Source organism: Sitodiplosis mosellana, unplaced genomic scaffold (genome assembly GCF_009176505.1).
Source record: "Sitodiplosis mosellana isolate CC-2019 unplaced genomic scaffold, AAFC_SMos_1.0 Smas_scaffold_6226, whole genome shotgun sequence".
In the NCBI taxonomy this organism is placed as follows: Eukaryota; Metazoa; Arthropoda; class Insecta; order Diptera; family Cecidomyiidae; genus Sitodiplosis; species Sitodiplosis mosellana.
In genome coordinates, this window is record NW_022601467.1 from 10,549,573 (window position 1) to 10,572,271 (window position 22,699).

Here is a 22,699-nt window from a genome sequence, read left to right on the forward strand (position 1 = left end):
GAGAGAGAGAGAGAGAGAGAGAGAGAGAGAGAGAGAGAGAGAGAGAGGAAAACACACACACAGAAACAACATAAGAATTGATGAACAACACTAAAAATCCAAAACAAAACAATCCTAGCCACAAGCAATAGCTGCTTCGCGTTGCAATCATTGAAGGAAATAAGAAATAAACAGATGCAAAGAAGAAACAATTCACTTGGTCTTTGGAGTTTGAGACCGAGCCGATGACTTCTTTTTTCTTTCGTTTGTTTTAGTAAATAAACACTAATATAAAACTATTATAAACATATAGAATATTGCATAAAATGAGAGACACAAAAATGATAACAACGATGATGATGATGATGATGGAAATGAAACTCACAACAACAACGGAATTGTAGAAAAAGAAAAGAAATATGAAATGAATTAGTCAAGTTAGGAGAAAATTGAAACGGAACCAACGCATTTGGCCAAGTTTGAATAAACGCTGGATTTGTTCGTTTTCGACCCCATAATATTGACAAAATTGTATGAATGTAGACATAAATACATTTGTGTGCGGGATAAAAAAAAACGCGACAAATCTCTCAAGACGAAAGAAGAAACAAATTCAAACAATTTTAACATTTTTTTCTGTTTTTTTCTTCTAAATATTGTATGCTTTAGTTTGTATGGCAAAATGTTGAGCATAAAAAAAAACAATAGAAAATAATTAATTTTCTTTCTTTTTTTAAAAGTAAACAACAATAACAACAACACCACAATAATAGAGAATGTGCGATTGATAAGAGTTATAAAAACGTATACATTTTGAAACAACAACAAGAGATACGTTTGCAAGCGTTGCCAGCACATATCGTGTGTGTATCGATTGTTTTGGACTTTAATCCTTATATTATAAATACACACACACATCAATTCCAAAAAGTCTAGTTTTTCTTTCACAATTTTAGAGTAATTGTTCTCTCGAAATAGTTTAGTTTTTTTTTCTTGAATACACAATAATTCGCCTTTCAAAATACTATATCGTCCTGCTTCCATTTCTCTCGTTTGCTGCCTTCCATGCACAACAACAAAACGCATTGATGCTGCACGATCCGAGATCGTTTGGTATTAGCAGCGAGAGAAACGAGAAGAAAAAAATCAAAAAAATGCCATCAAAGAAGAAAACAAAAATTGAAAAAAAATTCTTACACAAGCAATGACCCAACATAATTTATGTATGTATAAAGTTATTTTAAATAAACAAAAAAAAGAGCTCCAAAAATGGTTGTGTGTTTTGCAAAGAAAGAGGAAAATTGATGAAAAACAGATATGAACAAAAAAAATAATGTAATTTTTTTGCTTTGGAAGGTTTATGTTAATAATTCTTTTGATAATTTTTATTTTTTATTTAAAATATCATTTAGATTGAGTTTGTGTCGAAATAAACTCTTGATTCTTTTTTTTGTACTACGTTATAATGAATGCAAATCACTACTTAGCATGTAGATTATGAATACATTTTAACAATTGCATGTTCTTGTGTGCTTCGTTATTTTTGGCACTTCGGCTTTTTCGTTTCGGACGTTTTGGTTGTGTCAATTTCATTGTGCATAGAACAATTGGCGCAAAAATATCCGACGAATTCGTTGCGGCCGAAATAAACACGCGCAAGATCATGCTTTCAAAAAGTTTTTTTTAGACAAAAAAAGTGGCCAAGTTAAAACAGACAATTAGAGAGCGAATGTTTTCGGTTCTTGACAAGAAATTACATTCTTCCATTTATTTTTAATAAAAAAAGCAACAGCAACAACAACAATTGTAATTAATTTGTAATAATTTGTTTGTAGTTTGTATTATCAGCACACACTTAATTGTTTATTGCCTGTTCAGTTCATCGACGGTGCGTTATACAGAGTGCTTCTCTGTTGTTTTATTCGATTCTATCTGAAATGAAATGCAATCGCGCTGCAAAGTGCGATTTCTTGAACTGCCTCCACTATATGACCGTTCGACGTACGAAATCTGATTTACATCTTTATTCATTTCGACCATTGTCCCGTTTTCGATTTGGTCTCCACCTCCTCAAACACCACATATTTTCCAACAACGTTTTTGTTTTGTTTTAAAATTTTATTGTACAGGTCAGTTCAAAGCCATCAATCCAATGATCCAAAAAAAAAATGAACAAAAATACACAATTTACAATGCTAACTGGAATGAATTTAGAATTTTGTGCTCGATTAGACAACATCCTCCCCACCCCGAAAAAAACACTATGGCATTAGCAATCTATTGATTTAAGATATTGAGAGGATTCAAGAAATATTGAGAGAAATAAACAATTAAACATAATAATAATTAATAAAAAGAACAAGATTGAATATTTTAAATTGGAAAAAAAATATGAAAAAGAGAGAAAAACTGCCTTTTTAAATAGAATTTAAGTGAATGGAGTAAATATTCGTAGTTAAGGTTTGAGATAAAAACAGAAAAATTAAAAAAACACACACATTTTTTTTTTAAAACGTTTAATTTGCCCAAAAACAAATTGAACGCAGATATAAAAGGATTAAAAACGAAGCGAAAAAATAAAAATAAAAAACAGCATACTGTTAGACAGATTGACAATTTAGTCAAAAAAATAAATACAAATAATAACAACCAAATAATTATTTATTAGATTTTTCCTTCTTCATTTCATATTTTGTTTTTTATTTCTTTGCATAGAAGGAAAAAAACGAGCGACACAACCAAGCAATTTTAATTTGATTAACATTTCTTTGTAATAAAACGCAAAAAAAACACACACTCCCACACACACATTTTAAATAGAAAAACCAACTTTGCAAATATTCGCTATCTCCGAGCACACGATTAGATCGTCATTCGCTCGCGCTGAACATGCTCTCACTGTCATAATTAATTAAAAAGAAACGAAAAAGAAAAGAAATGAATTCATGACCAGTCAAATTATGCAGCACATGTAAATCCCGGTTCGAACTGTGTTTGTAGGAAACGCTTTATGTTTTTTTTTGTCTTTGTCTTCTTTTTTGTTTGTTTTTTGTTTGTTGGTTAACTAATTAGCCGAACATTTAATTCGATTTACTGTGGAATTTAAGACAGATAAAATAAAAAGTTACCATCTCTCAAAACCAATTTATTTTTCCGTTGATGTTATTACTTTTTTTTCTTATCAAAGAATTACAATTCACTTGGTTGATTCACTGATTGCAATATGATTGTCAAAAGTATTTTTTTTGGAATATCAATCACAGTCCACACAGACACAATATCATTTTCCACTCAGAACAAAAAAGAGAAAAAAAAAAAACAAAAAACAATATTATGAATGCAAGAAAACGAAACCAATTTTTCAATTGAATGTTTAATTTTATCGACAAAACAAAACCAGCACATTGATTACTTTATTTATTTTTGCACGTAGAAAAAAATTAACACATCAAATGACAACCGTTGTTTTTCTTCTTCATAACTATTTTACACGATAACAAGAAACCGAAATTTCCACATAACTGAATACATCCGAATCACAAGAAACACAGAAAGGATTATGTTCTATGATATTTTGTAATTATTTACTTTATGGCTAAATAAATAAACGATGAAAGAAACTATTTAAGAAATCGGTGGTTTTTATTTGAAAAGTCTGTTGTGTTGTCATTTGCAGAGTGCAAATTTGCATAAGACACATACACATTGCACAAGGTCATCTGTTGGCAAAAGTCATGACATTGCAACAATTACCGTAATAAGTCAAATTAATTTGATAAATTCTCAACATTATGAGACTTTTTAAGCGGCTTATTTTGATATGATCTTGAAGGTGAGTTCATATAGCTTTAATTGGCCTCTCTGTTTCTTCTTGGGTATGGCGTCTCCCATGTTCGTCGTTGGGTCCACTTTTATCCACAGAAAATCCATTTTTTTAAGCTTCTTCTCAATTATTGTATATCACAAGACGAGCTCGACTTCAACATCGATTTTTCAAGTTCAATTTTAGTTGACCTTCTCGAGACATTTTCTTAACACAATCTACCAACAATTGTTGAAATTGATTACCTTACTCGATTGAACAGTAAAATATCACATATTTTTCGAAATAAAAAAAAAGTTCATTTCCAAATGAAAGTTTCAAAAATCTCCCATCGACTTGATACGTCGAATAAAAAAAAGCTCATATTGACTGATTGGCAAAAACTCCTGAAAGTATGCAACTCAGTTGGATTGCAACCGTTTACGGCGTCATCTTGCATAAAGTTAGATAAAAGGGGTTTGCTTGAGCCGTAGCGTTCTAATATAGCATCGAACTGTTCCATCGTCGTTTGCAGCTATGTGAAACGCCCAACGTTTCCGTCATTCACAAAGGTGTTTAACACACAAGAACCGTAACTGTTTTCAGATCACATCGACAAAAGGTGAGAGCGCACAGCGCACAGCGCATACAATTGAATGAAAACAAGCCAAATGGCATGAAAGAAGAAGAAGAAAAAAACAGAAGAAGAGAAAACTCTGGAGAGAACAAACTAGTAAGCATTGGCGAGTGTGTTGTAGTGTATTTTCCTCTTCTTTTGCTTCTTCATCATAAAGCTGACTCTTGGTTAGTTAGAATGTTTTGTTTGGTTTGGTTGTATTTGCTTCTTCGGTGTTGGGTCACACAATTGCTGTAGGAATTTACATATCGGCTTTCGTGTACCTTTCTTCCATTTCTTCATTCTGATAAACTCATTTACCGCTGTGTGCATTTCGGTCGTACGCTTGTATTCGTGGGATCGCGCACTGTGTGTTGATGTTGATGTGTTCTTCGTCTTCGTCGAAACAGCAGCAGTAGCACGGCCAAAGTCTCGTTTTTGTATTGGTAAACACAGAGATAGAATCGGTCGCAATTGACGCGGAAACCAAGTGACTTAAAGTTCAAAACACACTCCGTTCGCTCATTTGACTTTGGTGTGTTTTCTTTCATCGCGTCGTGGTACTTCAGGAAAAAAAAATACAGTGCAATTTGGTACTTCGGTCGATGCGTGCGTAAATTGAATTATGTCGCACTGAACACTTGATGGGCGATTTCATTTTGAACCATTGTGACTTAAACGCACCGAACGGAGTTTATTTTTGTATAAATTTTATTTTTGTCGCAAGGAAAAAGAGTTGAAGTGATGTGACGGAAACTTGTTTGTCATTGAATGAACGTGTTCTCCAGTGTGATAACACTAAAATAATCATTTGATGCCAATTTGCATATTGCAGAAAAATAAACGGAGAGAGAGAGAGAGAACTTGACTGTCCAAAGTTGGCAATTTATTCAAAAGTGGTGTGGTCATAATCATAATCAAGAAATAGACATCTGCGACGCGCCCATCGGACATTCAGACACAAACAAGAATATTTCGAGTCATATTTTGTGGAGTCGTTTGTGTTAGCGTCATCGCAAGTGCTGCATTGTGATTTTATACATTTTGTCTGGTTCATCTGGAATTTAGTGAAGTGAAAATAACAAAAGACTGAGGCAAAAGAGAAGCGAAGAAAAATTCCGAAAATTATATACATCGAGTTTGAAGAGTGAAGTGAGTGAGAGATAGAGAAGAAAACCGAGCGGAATGACCGCATTTAGGAAATTTCATTTTATTTTCGCTCGCTCGATCCATTGACCATTCAAACGATAAACAGTGATATTCGGTGAAATGTGAGTGAATGAGTGCATTTTGGTGAAATATAAAGAATCCCAAACGGAAAGCTAAGTAAAAAAAAATTTGAAGCAAAAAAAAGATCACACAGGCATCATCATCATCATCATACAAAGAGTAATAACATTAAACCAATGGTGCGGCATGTGATCATCCGCAATAACTCACAAAATTGAAAACAAAAGAATATGATTACGCAGTGACGGATCATTTCTTAAGCAGGCACAGGCAAAAAGATGATGAAAGGGAAACATTCAAACTATACGTGACGAAAGAAACAACTTAGTTACTCCGACTATTTACCATACACACTAGAGATATACACACACACACACACACACACTCACTCACCGAAGAAAAAAAAAACTAAAACAAAAAAGCCAAATCTCTCATTGACGATCATTGCAAATCATCTTTCAACGGATTGTTATGAAACAATTGGCACCGATGCACCTCTTGTGATGTCTATATGAATCATAGTAGTGATTGAATTGTTGATCAATATGAAACGTTGAAAACGAAGGAGAAAAAACAAGCAGCAACGCAACGAATAATTGAAATTGGCCATTTATATAAACAGATTTTTCATTTTCTTCTCTTCGCTTCTCTCATCAAGCCGATTCGGGGCTTTGATCAGTGTGTATCCAAACGCATTTGTTCCATTATCATTTCAGCAAAAAGGCTCAGGCTCATTTATTGTTCATATAGTGCACAGATTAGTTGATAAATTAATAAAGCGAAAGTTGTAGAAAAAAAACAGACATTAAGTAAAATGTTAGTCAAAATGGTGATCGGGGTGTTTATAGCGTTGGTGCCATTATTTTGTGAATTCGATCGTTTCTTTGTCAACAGTCAACTGATAAATAAACCACCATATTTTATACCCGGATCCGGTGATATGTCACGGTTTAGTCTGAACGAAAATACACCTATCGACAGCCCAGTCTACCAATTAAAAGGTAATTAATTCAATCAATTGATCTTTGTTTTTGCATTATTTTGCTCCAACATTTGCGCAAAAACATTTCGCTTTTGTCTTTCGAATCGCAATTTAATTTCATCCGCTAACCACACTGAACGCAACGCCATTGTTCGAACGAAGTCGCTGGAAAATTAAAAAAAAAACGTATAAAACAGAGACACACAACCAATTCTAGACTATAAACAACAATAGTGTTTTGTGCTGATTTCCATTCCATTTTTATTTTTTTACCAAAGAATTCGCTTAACTGTGGCGTGAGAGAATGGTACACTTGACGCGCGTAGAAAAAAAAACAAACCACACGATCTAAAATAAGTGTGTAAATTTGAACAAAACTCTACTCGTGGTAGAATAACTTGCGTTAAATGAAATTAAACGAAAGAAAAAAATATACCATGTATGTCGTTGTGGCCGCAGCCGCCGCCGTAGCCTTTTCGTTTGTTGGATTAAAATAAAATTCTTCTGCGCTGACTAGAAAGCATTAAATGCTTGTAATTGGTGTGCATTAGCACAAATGCTGTATGTGCCACATGAAAAACGTGTGCGAAACGTTTCAGACTCATAGCGTGAAATTGACGCGGAAAATTTAGCTGATCGAATGAACGAACGAACGAAACCAACGAAACGGCTCGGGCTAGAAAGAGAATTCAAGAAATAGACGAAGAAACTAAATATCTAAAATCAGATTAGGCAAATGAGAAGTGCGTGCGTAACACGAGTGAAATTACATGCATCTATATATACATATATAAATCAGAATGTTGCCTCACTTCAGAAACTACCTAAGCGCTATGTAATTTTCCAATTTTTCGCTGTTTTACTTAATTATTTCGCTCATTGCGCATTTGAATCAGATGAAAATAATAGGCGGAGAAAAGGTGTTGGAAAACAAAAGCGACGGTAAAAGGGTGATAAACAGTCATTTTATTATTACACTGAAATGCATTTTTCCGGAGTTTTTTATTAGTCAAACACACAATGAAAGTTATTTTAATCCGCAAGTCATATTTTATTAGAGGAAAAGCATGTACGCATGTCATTTGAAAGTGGGGCTCTTTTATAGAAAATGAATGGTCCAAGAAAAAGAGAAAAAAAATCAAATGAATCTCCATCGAAATAGGCGGTCGACGGAAATGTCAATGTAACAATAATTATCTAATGCGGTAATAGTGTGCATTTCAAGTTGAAGTCTATGAAGAAAAACAAGTTACATCTCTCATTGCGGCGCTTTTTGAACCATAAATGTGGCGTGCATACATATGAAATATTCTTTCATTTTGTTGTTGTTTTGAAATGTCATTATTCATGTGTGGAATTGTGACATGAAAAATGGCTTTGTCATAACGGTATTAGCGACAAAAAACTTTTCACATCAAACGAAAGACAAACAACAGCTACGAACATTGTTCGGTTGATTAGTTGTATATGCTAGTTTTGCACATTATTTATTCAATTGTTTGTTTTTTCTTCACAGGAACTGATCCAGATGGTAGTCTCATTCGATACAGTATTTCCGGTCCGGTATTTAGTGTGGACCGTGAAACAGGAGTGGTGCGGCTGCGACAAGAGCTTGACAGAGAAAAGCAAGACACAATCGAAGTCATTATCAGTATAACAGGTGAGGATTCATGAGTGTTTTATATGTCATTGGGTCGCAAGCGAAGAAAAAAAAATTCTATCAAAAATCCATGTTTGATTACACACGCACGCGCTCACACGGCGTAACTTTATACCATCGTATCAAAGACAAATCACCTAGCCCAACAATTCGTTTGTATATTCGTCTTCGAGTAACGGTGATACACGTTTTGAAACTATGTCATTTTTGCCGCTCGTCTAATCTCCGATTTAATACACAGACACACACAAACTGACTCTCTGTCGAACACACATGACATCGAATACACTCTCGCACATATACATAACAAATGATGCGTGTACAGATTCCTATAAGTTAATCCAATGAAGACGAAACTTCAATGAAAAGAGACTTCTTACGCGACTCAAGAGAGTTCTGTCGTGTGCGAGAGCACTCGCACTAGCACGCATAAACCAGCTCTCTCAATCCACCAGCAAAAACCGGTATGACAGTCTAAACAGTTATGTGCATTGTTTTCTTTGCTCGTTTTGATTCTTTGTATAGCGGTAATTACTTATTACGTAGATGGTTTACGTGCTGGTATCTTTTGTGGTTATTATTATGAGCATACAAGTGTATGCGGTTTTAAGAAGAGATGAGAAAACGCGTAGCGAGTCACCTCGTTCCATTCAGATCCAAAGGAACGTGATATTGCTTTACAATTGGCCTTGAATCTCTTTTGCTCGATACCAATTTGAATTTGATTCTCTCGATATATCATACATTTTTGACATACCTTCATATATGTATAGCATCTTTCATTCGTTCAAACAACAATAGCAACAACAACAACAAATTTAAATTTATCGTTTCAGATGAAAGTATTTTCGGCGTTGAACCAAATACCGTGTCGTTGCGACGTGAAATCACGGTGAAAGATTTTAATGATAATGCGCCCCAGTTTATTGGGCGACCTTATTCGACGAGCGTCAGCGAAGAAACGCCAATCGGTAGTATTATTGAAGTTTCACCAAATATTATGGTCACCGATCCGGATGAAGGGAAAAATGCTCAAGTTACACTCGCCTGCATCGCCACCGATGGTGACTTCGATGATATTTGCGACATTTTCGATGTGGTCACCGATCGCATTAGCGACGGTAATTTCACTGCAATCATCACACTAATGAAACCACTTGATTTTGAATCACGGTCATCATATATTTTAACGCTGCAAGCACAAGATGGTTCCAAAACTAATCCGCTGTCATCGGTAGCCACGATTTCGATAAATGTGGTTGATAAGCAAGATCAAGCTCCAATTTTTTTAAATGCACCGTATTCGGTGACAATACAAGAGAATATGCCCGAAGACTCACTCGTGTTGACGGTTATCGCACAAGACGGAGACACGGGTAATCCAAGACCTATTTTACTATCGCTTGAAGATGAAGATAAAGGTTATTTTAAATTGGAACAAATCTCATCGAATGCCACGGCTGTTCTATACACAACTGATATTCCGATCGATCGAGAAGATATGGATATTTTTCAAAACGGTGGCGTTTATTCGTTCTATATCCGAGCCACTGAACTCATTAACGGCGAACTTCCTGCTGACTATTCTATAACACAAGTTACTGTTGTTATTACCGATGTAGATGATCACATGCCCGAGTTCAACGAACAACATTTCGAAATCGATGTGCCTGAGAATTTGGGAAAAGGTACACCGTTGCCCGGTTTGTCGATATATGTGGATGATAAAGATTTGGGAATGAATAGCCAATACAATTTATCACTGACAAATATTTTGAATGCTGAAGACGTATTTGAAGTCAGTCCAAAAAGTGGCTTTGCAAAAACTCCGATCGTTGTTAAGGTACTGGACCCATCGAAATTGGACTATGATGTAGACAATCCCGATTTGCGCATTCTTAAATTCGATTTGATAGCATCAGTGAATGGCGTTAGACTGTCGAGTGCAAGTGTGACGGTTTATTTGCAAGATGTTAATGACAACGGTCCAATATTTGATAAATTAACCTATGATTTTTCGGTGAGTGAAAATGATGAAATCGGAACGAAAATTGCCGATTTATCGGCCACTGACAAAGACAGTGGAAAATTTGGTAAAATCACGTACGTGCTGAAAGGATTTGGATCGGAGAATTTCCGAACGGAGAAATACACCGGCGGACTGTATGTGAAGAAAAACCTAGATTATGAAAACCAAAAGAGTTACAGTTTGTCCATTGTTGCCATCGATGGTGATGGCTGGGAAACCAATGCAAATATTCAGATTTTTGTCCTTGATGAGAATGACAATGCACCGATTTTCGAGTCATCCGAGTACACACGAACCATTCGTGAGGGCGCCACGGAATTTGAGCCTGAATTTTTTGTTCGGGCTATTGATATCGATGGGCCACAGCAAGGCAACGGGAATGTGGCTTATTCAATTGACACAGAAAATAGTGTATCGGGCCATGTGTTTTCGATCGATGCTGAAACGGGTGAAATCAAAATTGAAAGTCCCGTCAGCTCGGTGGACACAGAACGCGGTCAATATGAACTTGTGGTTACGGCTACTGATTTTGGAACGCCAGCGTTGAAGAACACAACTCGAGTACTCATCCGTGTCGGTATATCGGGCAATCAGCGACCGATATTCAAGAAAAGATTCAGCAGTGTCGATATGAATGAATTACCTGGGCCAACACGATACAAAGTGTCAATCCCAGAAAATGCTCAGCCCGGCTACAATGTAACAACCGTTTCAGCTACCGATCCCGATGGACTCGACATTTTACTCACATATCGCATTGTTGGCGCCAACGATAACTTCGTCATTGATGAACAGTATGCGAACTTATACGATTCATTCCTTGAAGGCAATTTTTTTTTTAAATTGAAATTAATGTTTATTTCAGAACTGGTTTGGTCTCAGTGTCAACAGTTGCACGGTTGGATCGCGATACAAATCCACATGAATATTCCCTGATCTTAAACGCCGTTGATGCTGGCTATCCGATTAGTGAAACCGGAACCGCGACACTGCTCATTCAAGTTAGCGATGTAAATGATAAACCGCCCAAGTAAGTTGTATTTGTGTTGTTGCAACGGCTTTTGCCCTATAGAAATATTTTTGGAACATATTCGTTGGTCAAATTTATTCAGTTTCGAAAACGGTTGATCAAAATTTAATTGAAATTGGGAAAAAAAACCTTTCAATTCGAAATAAAATATTCAATTTACTCATTTCTCAAACTTTTAGATTTACGCAATCCAGTTACACAGCGTATGTGTCTGAGCGAACGCCAATCGGAAGCGAAGTTTTGCAACCGTCTGCAATCGACACGGATGTCGATGCAAAGCTGATCTATTCAATAATCGATCCAATCGAAGCGGCATCAAAAACGGGAATTCAATTAACATCAATCGCATCGTATGATTATCGAACAGCATTTCGAATTGAGTCAACAAGCGGAAAAATCTTTGTAAACAATACACTAAATCATGATTTAGCGGCTGAAATCACCGTTACCGTTAAGGTTGTCGATGGGAATGCCGTTTATAATAAAGAAAAGCAAACGGCCAAAACTGAAGTGACCATTTTCATTCAATCGTACATCGATACGAATCCAATATTCAAGAATAAAGGATGGGTCAGCAGCAATCCCATCGTTAAGGTCAATGTAAAAGAAGAGATGCCAATCGGAAGTACGCTCTTCAAATTGGTGGCCGAAGATCCAGTGATGGAACAAAAGATAAATCATTTCGAAATTGTTGAAGCGGATCAATACCAGTTTTTCAGTTTGAATGAAAAAACCGGTGCTATTATGTTGGAGAAACGGTTAGATTATGAGGCATTAAACGAGACTGTAATTCAATTTACTGTCAAAGCAATCAGTGCGGATGAGAAACGGGCGTCCGTAAGCAAAGTTAAAGTTACGATCGAAAATGTAAACGATAATTCACCGGAATTCGATCAGAAAACCTACAAAGCGGTAATTAAGGAAAATTCCAAATATCCAGAGAACATTCTCACCGTGCATGCAAAAGACAATGATGCTGAATGGACCCACCAAGATCACGATATTGGATTTCGAAGAGTTCGTTACTCGTTGTCGGGATCGAATGCTGTGAATTTCATAATTAACGAAGAAACGGGCTTGATTCAAATTGCTCCAAATCAAACGATTGACAGGGAAAAAACATCAGAAATGAAATTCATTGTGGTTGCCGAAGATGCGGTAGGAAAGCCAACGGAAACACGAAGAAACTCGGCCGAAGTTACAGTGACCATTTTGGATGAAAATGATAATGCGGTTTGTTTCCAATTTGTTTTTCGAAATTTTCATTCACTTCAGTATTGAAATTAACATTCGAAATTTTACAGCCAAGCTTCACGCAAAAGTCATACTCGGCGGTGATTCCCGAAAGTGCCGCCATCAATACCTTCGTCTTCAATATAAGTGCGGTCGATCCAGACGATGGTCCAGGTGGGGAGATTTTCTACGACTTTTTAATCGAAGGCGATGCAATTAGTTTACTCAAAATTAACCCGAAAACCGGCGAAATTCGAACGAGAGCACCACTGACTGGCAAGGGACGTTCCCATCCATATGACATGGTAATCCGTGCTCAAGACAATGGCGGCCGTGTGGAAAAACAGAAATCCCTCTTCAACGATGCACCATTTGTGCTGTTCATTGGCGATGTCATTTCAAACTATGCACCATTCTTCATAGCTCCGAAACTCGGACAAGTCGCAAATATTACCGAGGTAAATAGTGCCATTGTGTTTTGTCAATTAGATTAACACGATGCAATCATCAAACTGTCATTAATCAATCACTTGAGAATTTCGAAAAACGAAAATCGGATGAGTCATCCGGTTGAATAGTGTACGAATGATTGATCACATCGGATGTTTGAGTGTGCAACACCTTGTTTATGTTTACTTTGACTTTGGTCTCCCATGCAGAACGCAATAAATACATGGATTTTGTTTTTGTAGAATGCTACCATTGCAACCCCTGTATTCCAAGTGATTGCAAGCGATCCGGACAATGAAATGACACCGAGTGGAACGCTTTCATTCCGTATTCAAGATGACATTGAAGATGCGTCTGCATTTAAAATTGGTAAAATTGAAACGCTTGAAATTTTAATTGAGGAAATAGAACTTGATTTACCATTGAATTAAATTTGTTACTTGCAGATCCAACGACTGGTTTGATTACGACGCTAAAGTCGTTGGATCGCGAAACAAAAGCCACTTACAAAATTATTATCGAAGTATCCGACCAAGGTCAACCACCACAATCGGTCACACGAGTGTTACGAATTAATGTGCTGGATATCGATGATCATCGTCCGAGATTTGCTAGAGAAATCGTAAGAGATAATTTCATCTTTTTTGTCTATGGTAGAAATAGTTTTGACGTCGATTGTACTTGACCTATTGCGTTCGATTCAACATGAAATTGAAAATCGCCTTTACAATTATGATTAATGGAATAATCATTGAATTTTACGTTTCAATCGATTCAATTCAAACGAATTCATTGATTCATCTTCGCTTAGGAATCCCTGCCGGTTGATATGTCCATGTTGGAAGAGCAGCCGCCTGGTTCGATTGTCGGTTACTTGCAAGCAATCGACGAAGATATAAACGAGAATGGAGCTATTGACTACGTCATAATCGATGGAAATCAAGAGAATTTATTCACCATCGAGCGATTGACCAACAATACAGCTGTTGTGCGTTCATTGCAACAGTTTGATCGTGAAAAGGTGGCATCGTATTTGATAACGGTTAAATGTTTCAAATACGGGACGCCGCATGCAGCCATCGCTCACAAGTCTTACACCCGAAAGGATTTCTCTGAAATCGAAGTGCACGTCAAAATCATCGATGTGGACGATCATCTGCCGGAGTTCATAGAGAAAAATCCATCATTTGGCGTTCGCATGAATGTTCCAATCGAATATCCATTGACGATTGTCAAAGCCGTGGACAAAGATCCCGACGCCCAACCACTATTCTATCAAATAGTCAACATCACATTCGTTCCACAATTTTATAAACGTGACAACAGTTCCGTTGAAAATGTTAAAGACCTTTTCATTTTGAATAATGCAACAGCTGAACTACGAACCGCAAAGAGTTTAGCCGACTTTGTTGATGGCTATTTCGAGATTTTGGTTCGAGTCAACAACATCGATCAAGTACGACGGGTGCGACATAACAAAGTGAAGATTTTCGTTATTCGTGATAAATCCCTACTGAGATTTGTATTCGCCAAACCACCAACCGAAGTCAAAGAATTCATCGATGAATTTGCAAACGCTGTTCAAGCCCGACTGCAGGCTACCGATTTGGAACTCGATATTTTAGACACAAAAGTACTCACCAAATCCGATCAAACATTCGATTTTTCAGCGACGAGGTAAACTTTTCTTTTGGAATTTAAACTAAAATAATCTACTGGATGCATAGTTTTAAATAAATCTATTTATTTTAGCTCATGCTTCCAATTATCACGACATGGATCCGTGTTACCACCACATGATATGCAAATAATTATGGATTCGGAAGAAATGAAGCAATCTTTGGTCGATCTCTTCGAAAAGTATTCGGTCAGTGCGATTGATTCATGCGCGGTAAAGAAAACGGTTACAGCAGCCAGTGTGATTGCATCGGCCGGTACGTGGCTCGTCATTTTATCGGGTGTCATTGGAATATTCGCATTGGTAGCCACATTTTCGGCATGCTGTTTGGCAAAGAAGTGAGAGAATTTAGTTGGCTTGTTTTGAAAAAAAATTGAAATTAAATCCAACATAACTTTCCCTAGGTACAAAGATCAATCGAAGCAATTATTGGGTAGTAATCGAACACCACCTGAATCATACGGACCCGGAACGTCAATTTTATACACAGAACCAATTTATGGGCCACTTTAACTGCCTTGCCTTATTTTAGAAAACAAAAATCGATTAAATGAAATGTGTTTGTGATATAATAAGTGTACAATATTGGAGAACGGATCGAATTTTTGTATTCGCAGCAGAATGTTTTGAAAAAAAAAGTTTGTTTTAAAATGCATTTATTTTATATTTGTACAGTTTAAGGTTGATTTAGTTGTAAATAAAATGAGTCAATAGAGATTAAGAATGAAAATGGTTTGCGTTTTATTTCTTGTCAATTTTCCATGGTAACAAATCTATTAGCGAAATGGCGTCGATTTAAATCCCAAAATGAAAAATCTTTAATCGGTAATGTAACAAAGCGGCAAAGGTAAAACTTGGCAAAATATTGACACAACGCATCGAAGGCGTTCAAAGTTCAAACACTCTCAAACATATTTATTGAGCCGACCAGAAAAATAGAAGGCTTTTCAATGTGATGCTCATAACAAAACACAGAAGAGAAAGAAAACAACTAACATACACAAACCAGAAAACACAACACAAAATCAAATACATCACATCTAAAGTGGATTCGAGCTCGTATCCCTTGTTTGTTTAAAAAATTTAGTTTACAATGTAATTTTTTCTTCTTTCTCTCTCTCTCTCTTGTTTGATGATGTTGCCTTGGTTCAGCATTCGCTTCGTTTAACGATTCGGCTCGAATATCACCCGTGTTACGTGTATGTGTATTGCTTAGCGCAACTATTCCAGTTCGGAGGTAGCATTTTAAAAACCATAACGAATTTTTGATAGGGTTACATATGATGCAGGGCCGCAAATATCATCAGCAACGGCTAAAAATCAACTCAAATAAGAAAAGTGCCTATTGGAATAGAAAAAAACCCAATGGTAGCGAATGAATGGTTGAATGAAAAAAAAAATCCTAATGAAAACAAAGGGGTTGAAAAATGCTACATTTCGGCATGTATGGTGACTGTTTCAGTTGTTGTTGTTTTTTTTTGTCGTTCAGTGCGTACGAGAGAAGCTCGTTAAATGCTACATGACCTAAACATTGGATTAAGCAAAGCGTGTTTTAACGCATTTCATTTGTAACAATGTTTTTTTTGTTCTCTCTGTCTCTATCTTTCATTCGCTGGGATTCAGTGCTTTAGATTGAAACAACCTCTCGTCGGTTCAAAATACAAATACATTCATTGATGCAATGGATTTACATGACATGAATCAGTGGCTCACACTCAACTCCATATAAACATCAAAATAAACAACGAAAAAAAAGTTTCAAATGAATTTTAAATCTTATTTAAATACTGCTCTGTGCGACGTACATTGCATTCGATCGTCATCGTCTCGCATGACATTTATTAGACACGATTATAAGCGATTACAGAATAAACAGAGCTCGAGCGCTGGATTAGCCGAATTTTTATCTTGTGCAAACACAACAGGTAGATTAACGGTTTATAGCAACTGTTTTAATTGAAGCGAACAGTTTTTTTTTGCTTCATTTAGTTTCAATTGTTTTTTTTTTCTTACAATTTAATTTAAATTTATGAAATGTGTAGTCTTTACTTTAGAGAGGCAAAAGATGACGAAAAACAGTGTTGAATTCAACTCTCATTTCATCATGAATTCGATGCATTAAACGACTTAAAGGGCATGATAAAATGCTAGTTTTTGTTTGCTAAAAGTCGTTGCTCGTAAAACGGGAATAAATTATGCAAGTTATGAAATGACTTTTTTCGCTATTACAATAAATCATTTGGCAATAACAATGAAGCACTTTTTTCTCCTATTCGCATCGAAATGGGGTGCAACGCACCGTACTGAGCGCAAACTACACGACGGCCTCTAGTTCAAAGAAGTGTTTTTGATGTGAATAGAGAAAGGAGAAAATGCATATGATCGATTCGAATTGCAGCTGGAAAGATGTGTCACAACTCAATGAATGTTAAATATCCAATGGATTTTTAAAATACTTGCTTTGTAAACAATGATGCGCAGTGCATTGAGGTGGTAAATGCTATTTAAATACGAAATCCGAATCATATTTTTCACCATTAAAATCGTTTAAAAGCCAAGAGAGAACAATGGAAATTTAAATTTTCGCATTTAAAATACTTGATTGAAAATTAGCATTCGAAATGTTTAACGGAAGAAGAAGAAGAAGAAAGAGAACGACGAGTTAAAAGTTTGCGTGAATTTTTCTGTTGACTGCGTAACTCTTCAATTTTCCATCTAATGATCCGTGCAAATACCATCTGCTGAATTCAATGAATAGCAAAACAAACACGAGATGCACAAAAATCGCAAAACTCATAAATTCCAAACTCTTTTTAACTCGACCCGATTAATTCGACCTTTTCGTGCTTCATTTATTTCATTTGGCAATCTTTGCCGCGCTGCAGCAAATCAATAAAAATGAGCGAAATATTAAATGCCAACGGAACGGAATGGCAATGATTTCCGAAGATTTCGGCAATTTTTACGCCAAATTCTCGCCTTTTGACGCTTTAATACCCTTCTGCACTTTCGGGTTGTTGATTTTTATTTATTCTGCCGCAATGAATATCATCGGCTAAAGCCGTTCACTGATCTCGGTTCAATGCCAGAAAAAAAGGGTTACAGTTATGGTTTTTTTGACGAATTTATGCGAATCGATATTAAGGTGCAGAAAATCGCAATAAAATTGATTTCACACTTCATATTATTGTTATGTTTTTTTCCTCGCTCGCTGCACATTTGTCCGCTATGCGTTTTTTTCTTTTGTTTGGTTAGAACGATTACTTTTCATGAGCAGTAGTTCACAATTTTTATTTTTATCTGTTTATCTAACTGGCGTGTTAATGTGCGTGAGCTACTTTCGTACAGTATTTGCTTTGGATTTTTCCGATGTATAGCCGTGTCAACGTTGAGCCATTTTAATCACATATCGTTCAAATAGAAAACGAATGTATTTCTGTTATTTGGTTTTTATTGTTGCAGAGCATATGGTCAAATATTGGATCAGTGGCGGCGATATCGGCCACGAAATCAAAGAACCACGAATAGCTTTCTGACATTCAAGCAAAATAATTTATAAGTCGGTTTGCAATCGGTCGGTTACTTTTCTCGAAATTGCTTCATTAGGCAACCAAAATGCAACTCTCTAAGCAGATTAACCTATTGACCCGAATTCCCGACACCATCACATTCTGATCGCTAATAACACATCGGTCAATAAGTCCCGAGCCTAACCACCAAGTGGCAACACTAATGTCAAACCCATATCATTTTCAAAAACTACAACCTTTTTTAGGAATCCAGTCAAAATTTGAGCCAAATCCGACCATCAGTTCGCTAATTACAGCACTTTAAATGAAGCAATTTTCCAATTTTCCAAAATCATGGAAAAACTGCATTTCTCCTCTCGATTTGACACATGTATTCCAGAAGAAAAACGAGCAGGAGTACCAAACCCATACTATGATTAGTTTATGGCATCCTTAGGCTTTCGAAATCAATCATTAGATATGGAAGAATTGAATTTATGCATAGCCATAAGAGCGATTTTGTCGATAAGCCTCCAAATTGTTCAAAATATGTGGTTTTGGAAGAAATCATTGCCAAAATCCGTTAAGTGATATCGGAATTCTCAAATGTGATAGTTCATAGATTTGCTAAGGCCATAGGGCAACTAACTCAAGCTATAGTTACAACTTTGCATGGATATATGCATATGAAATACTCAATCGAAAAAGCCTTGCCGCGTTTTTGGATATGGAGTAGATAGAACAGTTTTTTGGGGATTCGAAGCCCGTTTGGAGCTGTATAAGTAAAATTTGAATAGGGTTTTGCCTTTATATATTAGAATTAATGTATTTTGAGTTCATTTGAATAGATTCGATCTATAAATTGCGGGTAGAAATCGCCAAAAACGGTTTGTAGCGACCAAGGTCGCAAAATATGAGTTCGGGCATTATTAGTGGATTTAGGTATAGAAAAATATTCGCGAACCAGTGGGAAAGATATAAAACAACATGAAAAGTCACTTATGCATCATTTTAGACCTATCCGAATGTCAAATCTTGATAAAACATAGCAAATTTGGCGAAGAAAACTATGTTGTTCAAATGCGAGTTTCATCCAGGTCAAAGAACTGTTTATATGGTGATATAATTGAACGAAATTGGTTTCAAACTGCTTCACTAACCATTGTATTTTTTAGGTCTGGTCATTCTCTGAACTCTCCACATGAATATACTTGAATACAATGCATCAGAAGAAAGTTATACCGTTTTAACGGCAAAATTGAAGCATTTTCGGGAGTCTTTCTCTCGTATAGCTGTAACTAGCAAACTGATGGTCGGATTTGGCTCAAATTTTGACTGGATTCCTAAAAAAGGTTGTAGTTTTCGAAAATGATATGGGTTTGACATTAGTGTTGCCACTTGGTGGTTAGGCTCGGGACTTATTGACCGATGTGTTACCAATACCGATCGAATATTTCACGAGCGGATAGAGAAAGGAAAAAAAAATGCAAATCGCGCGCCTTTAAACTACACATCAATTTAACACATCCTAAATACATGGACCGGTGACCACATTACTATATCTCAACGGGCTCTTGTGAATCCAATTACAATTATTAACATTTCATTTAAATTTTGTATAAATTTACATAATTTTCGTTTATCCTCCTCCCACCGGAGCGACGGCAGTGTGGGGACAACAGCAACAACCACCGCAATGATGACGACGACAAACGGAAAATATAGCATGTAAACATGTAGCCATGGCACGCGCACTCAACATCGATTGGCCAAAAAAGTGTACGCGAACACTTTTCAACACGACCAGTAACATCCCTTTCATTAGTTGCTTAAATAATGCACGAGCTACGAAAATGCGTTCTCGCTGAGGCAAAGCCAACAAATAGACGAAGAATAAAATAAAATACGTATTTTGTGTGTGCTGTGTGCGTTTCATTTTTAATGTTATTGATATATTTACATACACCACCACCATCGCTCGCTCACTCGTTTCATTCGCCCGTTCAGTTCGTTCGCTTGCTCACTCTTTCGTTCGTCCGTTCGCTCAACATCCCTCTCACCACTTATGCACACACACATATCGAACTAGTTGATCCTTGCGGCACTATTTATGTGTTCATACTCAGCCCGATGTATAAATATGATGACGTTGAACCGGTATGAGTTTAGTCGTGCTAGAGATTCGCTGTGTGAAACAACCCTCCCAGAATAGATAGGCTGTCCCACGGAATCGACTAACGATTCACAGTCAAACAAACACACATACGTACGCTCGCTCACTCAACATTCATCCTTCGGAATCGGGACGATCAACGAAAACGAACCATTTTAACGTAGTGAACAATGTCGATTTCAAAGCATGTTTTGCTCTTTGATCGGCAATTTTTCTTAGTTTTGTGCTTGAACTTTTGAAAGAAATGACATTGATTTTAGTGTTTGTGTTGCCGTTAAAATTGTGAACATTTTGTTTCTCGCCTTTTTAAAACTGTGCTTTCGACGAAATTCAACAACGTGCTTGACGAAACAAGGAGATAAAAGTGAAAAAGAAAAGGAAACCGTGTAAAAACAGAAAAAATTGTGAAAATGTCATCGTGTTACAGCGGATTTTCCTCGTCTTTGGACGATTTTGAGTGCTCATCAACGGATAGTGGATTCGAGAAGAGCTATGAGAGTATTTCCGGAATAAGTGCACACAATCTGAGCTACAATCAGCTCAACATCACTGGCAATTCTGAAAGCGATCACATGCCTGCCGTTTTGAATCCACTGATTACACATACCGCTTTGGATGAATTCACACCAAATCTGGGGATGCAAACATCAACACCGCTCAAAGCGAAGAACAATCAAGCCAATAGCAACAATAACAGTAGTAAAAACAATGCAAACCATAACAATGGCATCATTCGGCCGAAGCGAAAATATGCGGTCGGAAAAAATCGAATGACCCGATCGCGAAGTCCATCACAAGTGATGCGCATCAAACGAACCCGTCGCATCAAAGCAAATGATCGCGAACGCAACCGAATGCATACGCTAAATGAAGCTCTGGAGAAACTGCGCTGCGCTCTTCCGACTTTCCCCGAAGACACAAAACTGACGAAAATTGAAACGCTACGATTTGCGCACAACTACATTTTTGCAATGGAACAAGTGCTACAAAATGACCAAGAAATCAATTTGGATTTGGAGAAATTGCAAAGCATCACGCTCAGCGGCGAACCGTTTACCAAAGAACTGTTTGACGCAATGTTTGTGCATCCGAACACGTGTCAAATGAATGGATTCTCATCGTGTGACTTCTATAGCAGCATGCAACAGTATCACACAATCCAGCAGCAGCAACAACAGCCAGCCAACTATACAAATGACCCGTCGTTTTCCAAGCAAAATTACGAAATCTTCCGCGGTGCATTTGAAACGGCCATAAATCAGGGTCCAAACTATCAACCGACATCGGTCAATCCACAACAGCCATCGAACTTTGGACCAACCTGCGATAATTTCAATAATAACAACAACAACAACAATAATCACCAGCATCAAATCGGAATGATAAATATTCAAAGTCGTCGGTTGCCACCACAGCATCGAATACCAAACGGCAGCATCCATCAAAACAGCAGCTTTTATACGCACACACCACCATGGAAGGATTATACCGAGCAAATGACGAACACATTCGCACAATATCAGACTTTATAGCGAATTAAGTATAGTTTATTAATTCTATAGCACTGTCATCATGTTGAAAGAACCCGACACAAAAATACTCCAATTGGATCGATGAGAAAACGGAGAAAAGGTTTGTCGCTAACATTTTGACTGAAGAAACTCTTTTGTTTGAGGGTTTTTTTTTCTCTTCACAATTGAATGCATTGGTTAAGAGTGTTTCACTTTGACGACATTCACAATTGGAATGTTCGACTCTTCTGACGCAACTTAAACACTCTGCACCGAATCCATTCAAACTTTGTTTTAGCTATTAGCATTTTCACCGTTTGAATGTTTTCTTATTTGCATTTTTGTTTTCATTTTCATCATTTTGGAAAATAAAAAAGTACAAAAGAACCGGAAAAATTCGGCGAAATATGAATGCAAATGGGAACACCATTCTTAAATACGCACAGAAATGTTTTCTTGAAGAGAAAACGAATTTCTGTCTCTAAAGAAAGCGAAGACCAATTGATCCAAAATTTAGGACGGCTCTAGTCACACATTGCAACAGTTGAACAAATGAAATTACCAAAAACAGAATTCTTCTATGTAAAGTTTATGGCTAGTTTTTTCTCTTTCGAATATTCAAAGGCAATATTTATTGTAATGGTTCGATTTGTAATGCTTTAATTTTTCGATTTTTTGTTCTGTGAATGAATCTCACATCATTTTCTACGGGTATCGTTTTCATTTTCAATTTTTCTTTCTCTTCGGTTCAATAGTTTCCTTTGAATATCTTCTCATTCGCTCCATTCGAATTTTTTTAAATTCCAGAACGGTTTTT

General features: G+C 36.6%; 3 protein-coding genes across 3 annotated transcripts in view; all 3 read left to right on the plus strand.

Moving 5' to 3' along the window:
* Positions 1-1,249, plus strand: part of LOC129577876 (all trans-polyprenyl-diphosphate synthase PDSS1) — a 46,772-nt gene extending 45,523 nt beyond the window's left edge. Inside the window, exon 8 of the mRNA XM_055465652.1 lies at positions 1-1,249. This exon is cut by the window's left edge and continues 379 nt beyond it. The gene's annotated coding sequence lies outside the window, so the exon portion shown is untranslated.
* A 3,155-nt stretch (positions 1,250-4,404) lies between these two features.
* Positions 4,405-15,419, plus strand: LOC129577880 (cadherin-23). Its single transcript, XM_055465656.1, has 11 exons — positions 4,405-6,628; positions 8,126-8,269; positions 9,106-11,092; positions 11,164-11,328; positions 11,508-12,561; positions 12,633-13,019; positions 13,254-13,380; positions 13,458-13,633; positions 13,823-14,688; positions 14,764-15,027; positions 15,094-15,419. Exons 1-11 carry the CDS (start codon positions 6,442-6,444, stop codon positions 15,200-15,202), a joined length of 5,466 nt encoding a protein of 1,821 aa, XP_055321631.1. The 5' UTR covers positions 4,405-6,441; the 3' UTR covers positions 15,203-15,419.
* Positions 15,420-20,393: 4,974 nt separating this feature from the next.
* Positions 20,394-22,679, plus strand: LOC129577881 (basic helix-loop-helix neural transcription factor TAP). The gene has a single exon (XM_055465658.1). The coding sequence runs from the start codon at positions 20,782-20,784 to the stop codon at positions 21,901-21,903; it is 1,122 nt and encodes a 373-aa protein (XP_055321633.1). The 5' UTR covers positions 20,394-20,781; the 3' UTR covers positions 21,904-22,679.
* The last annotated feature ends 20 nt before the right edge of the window (positions 22,680-22,699 follow it).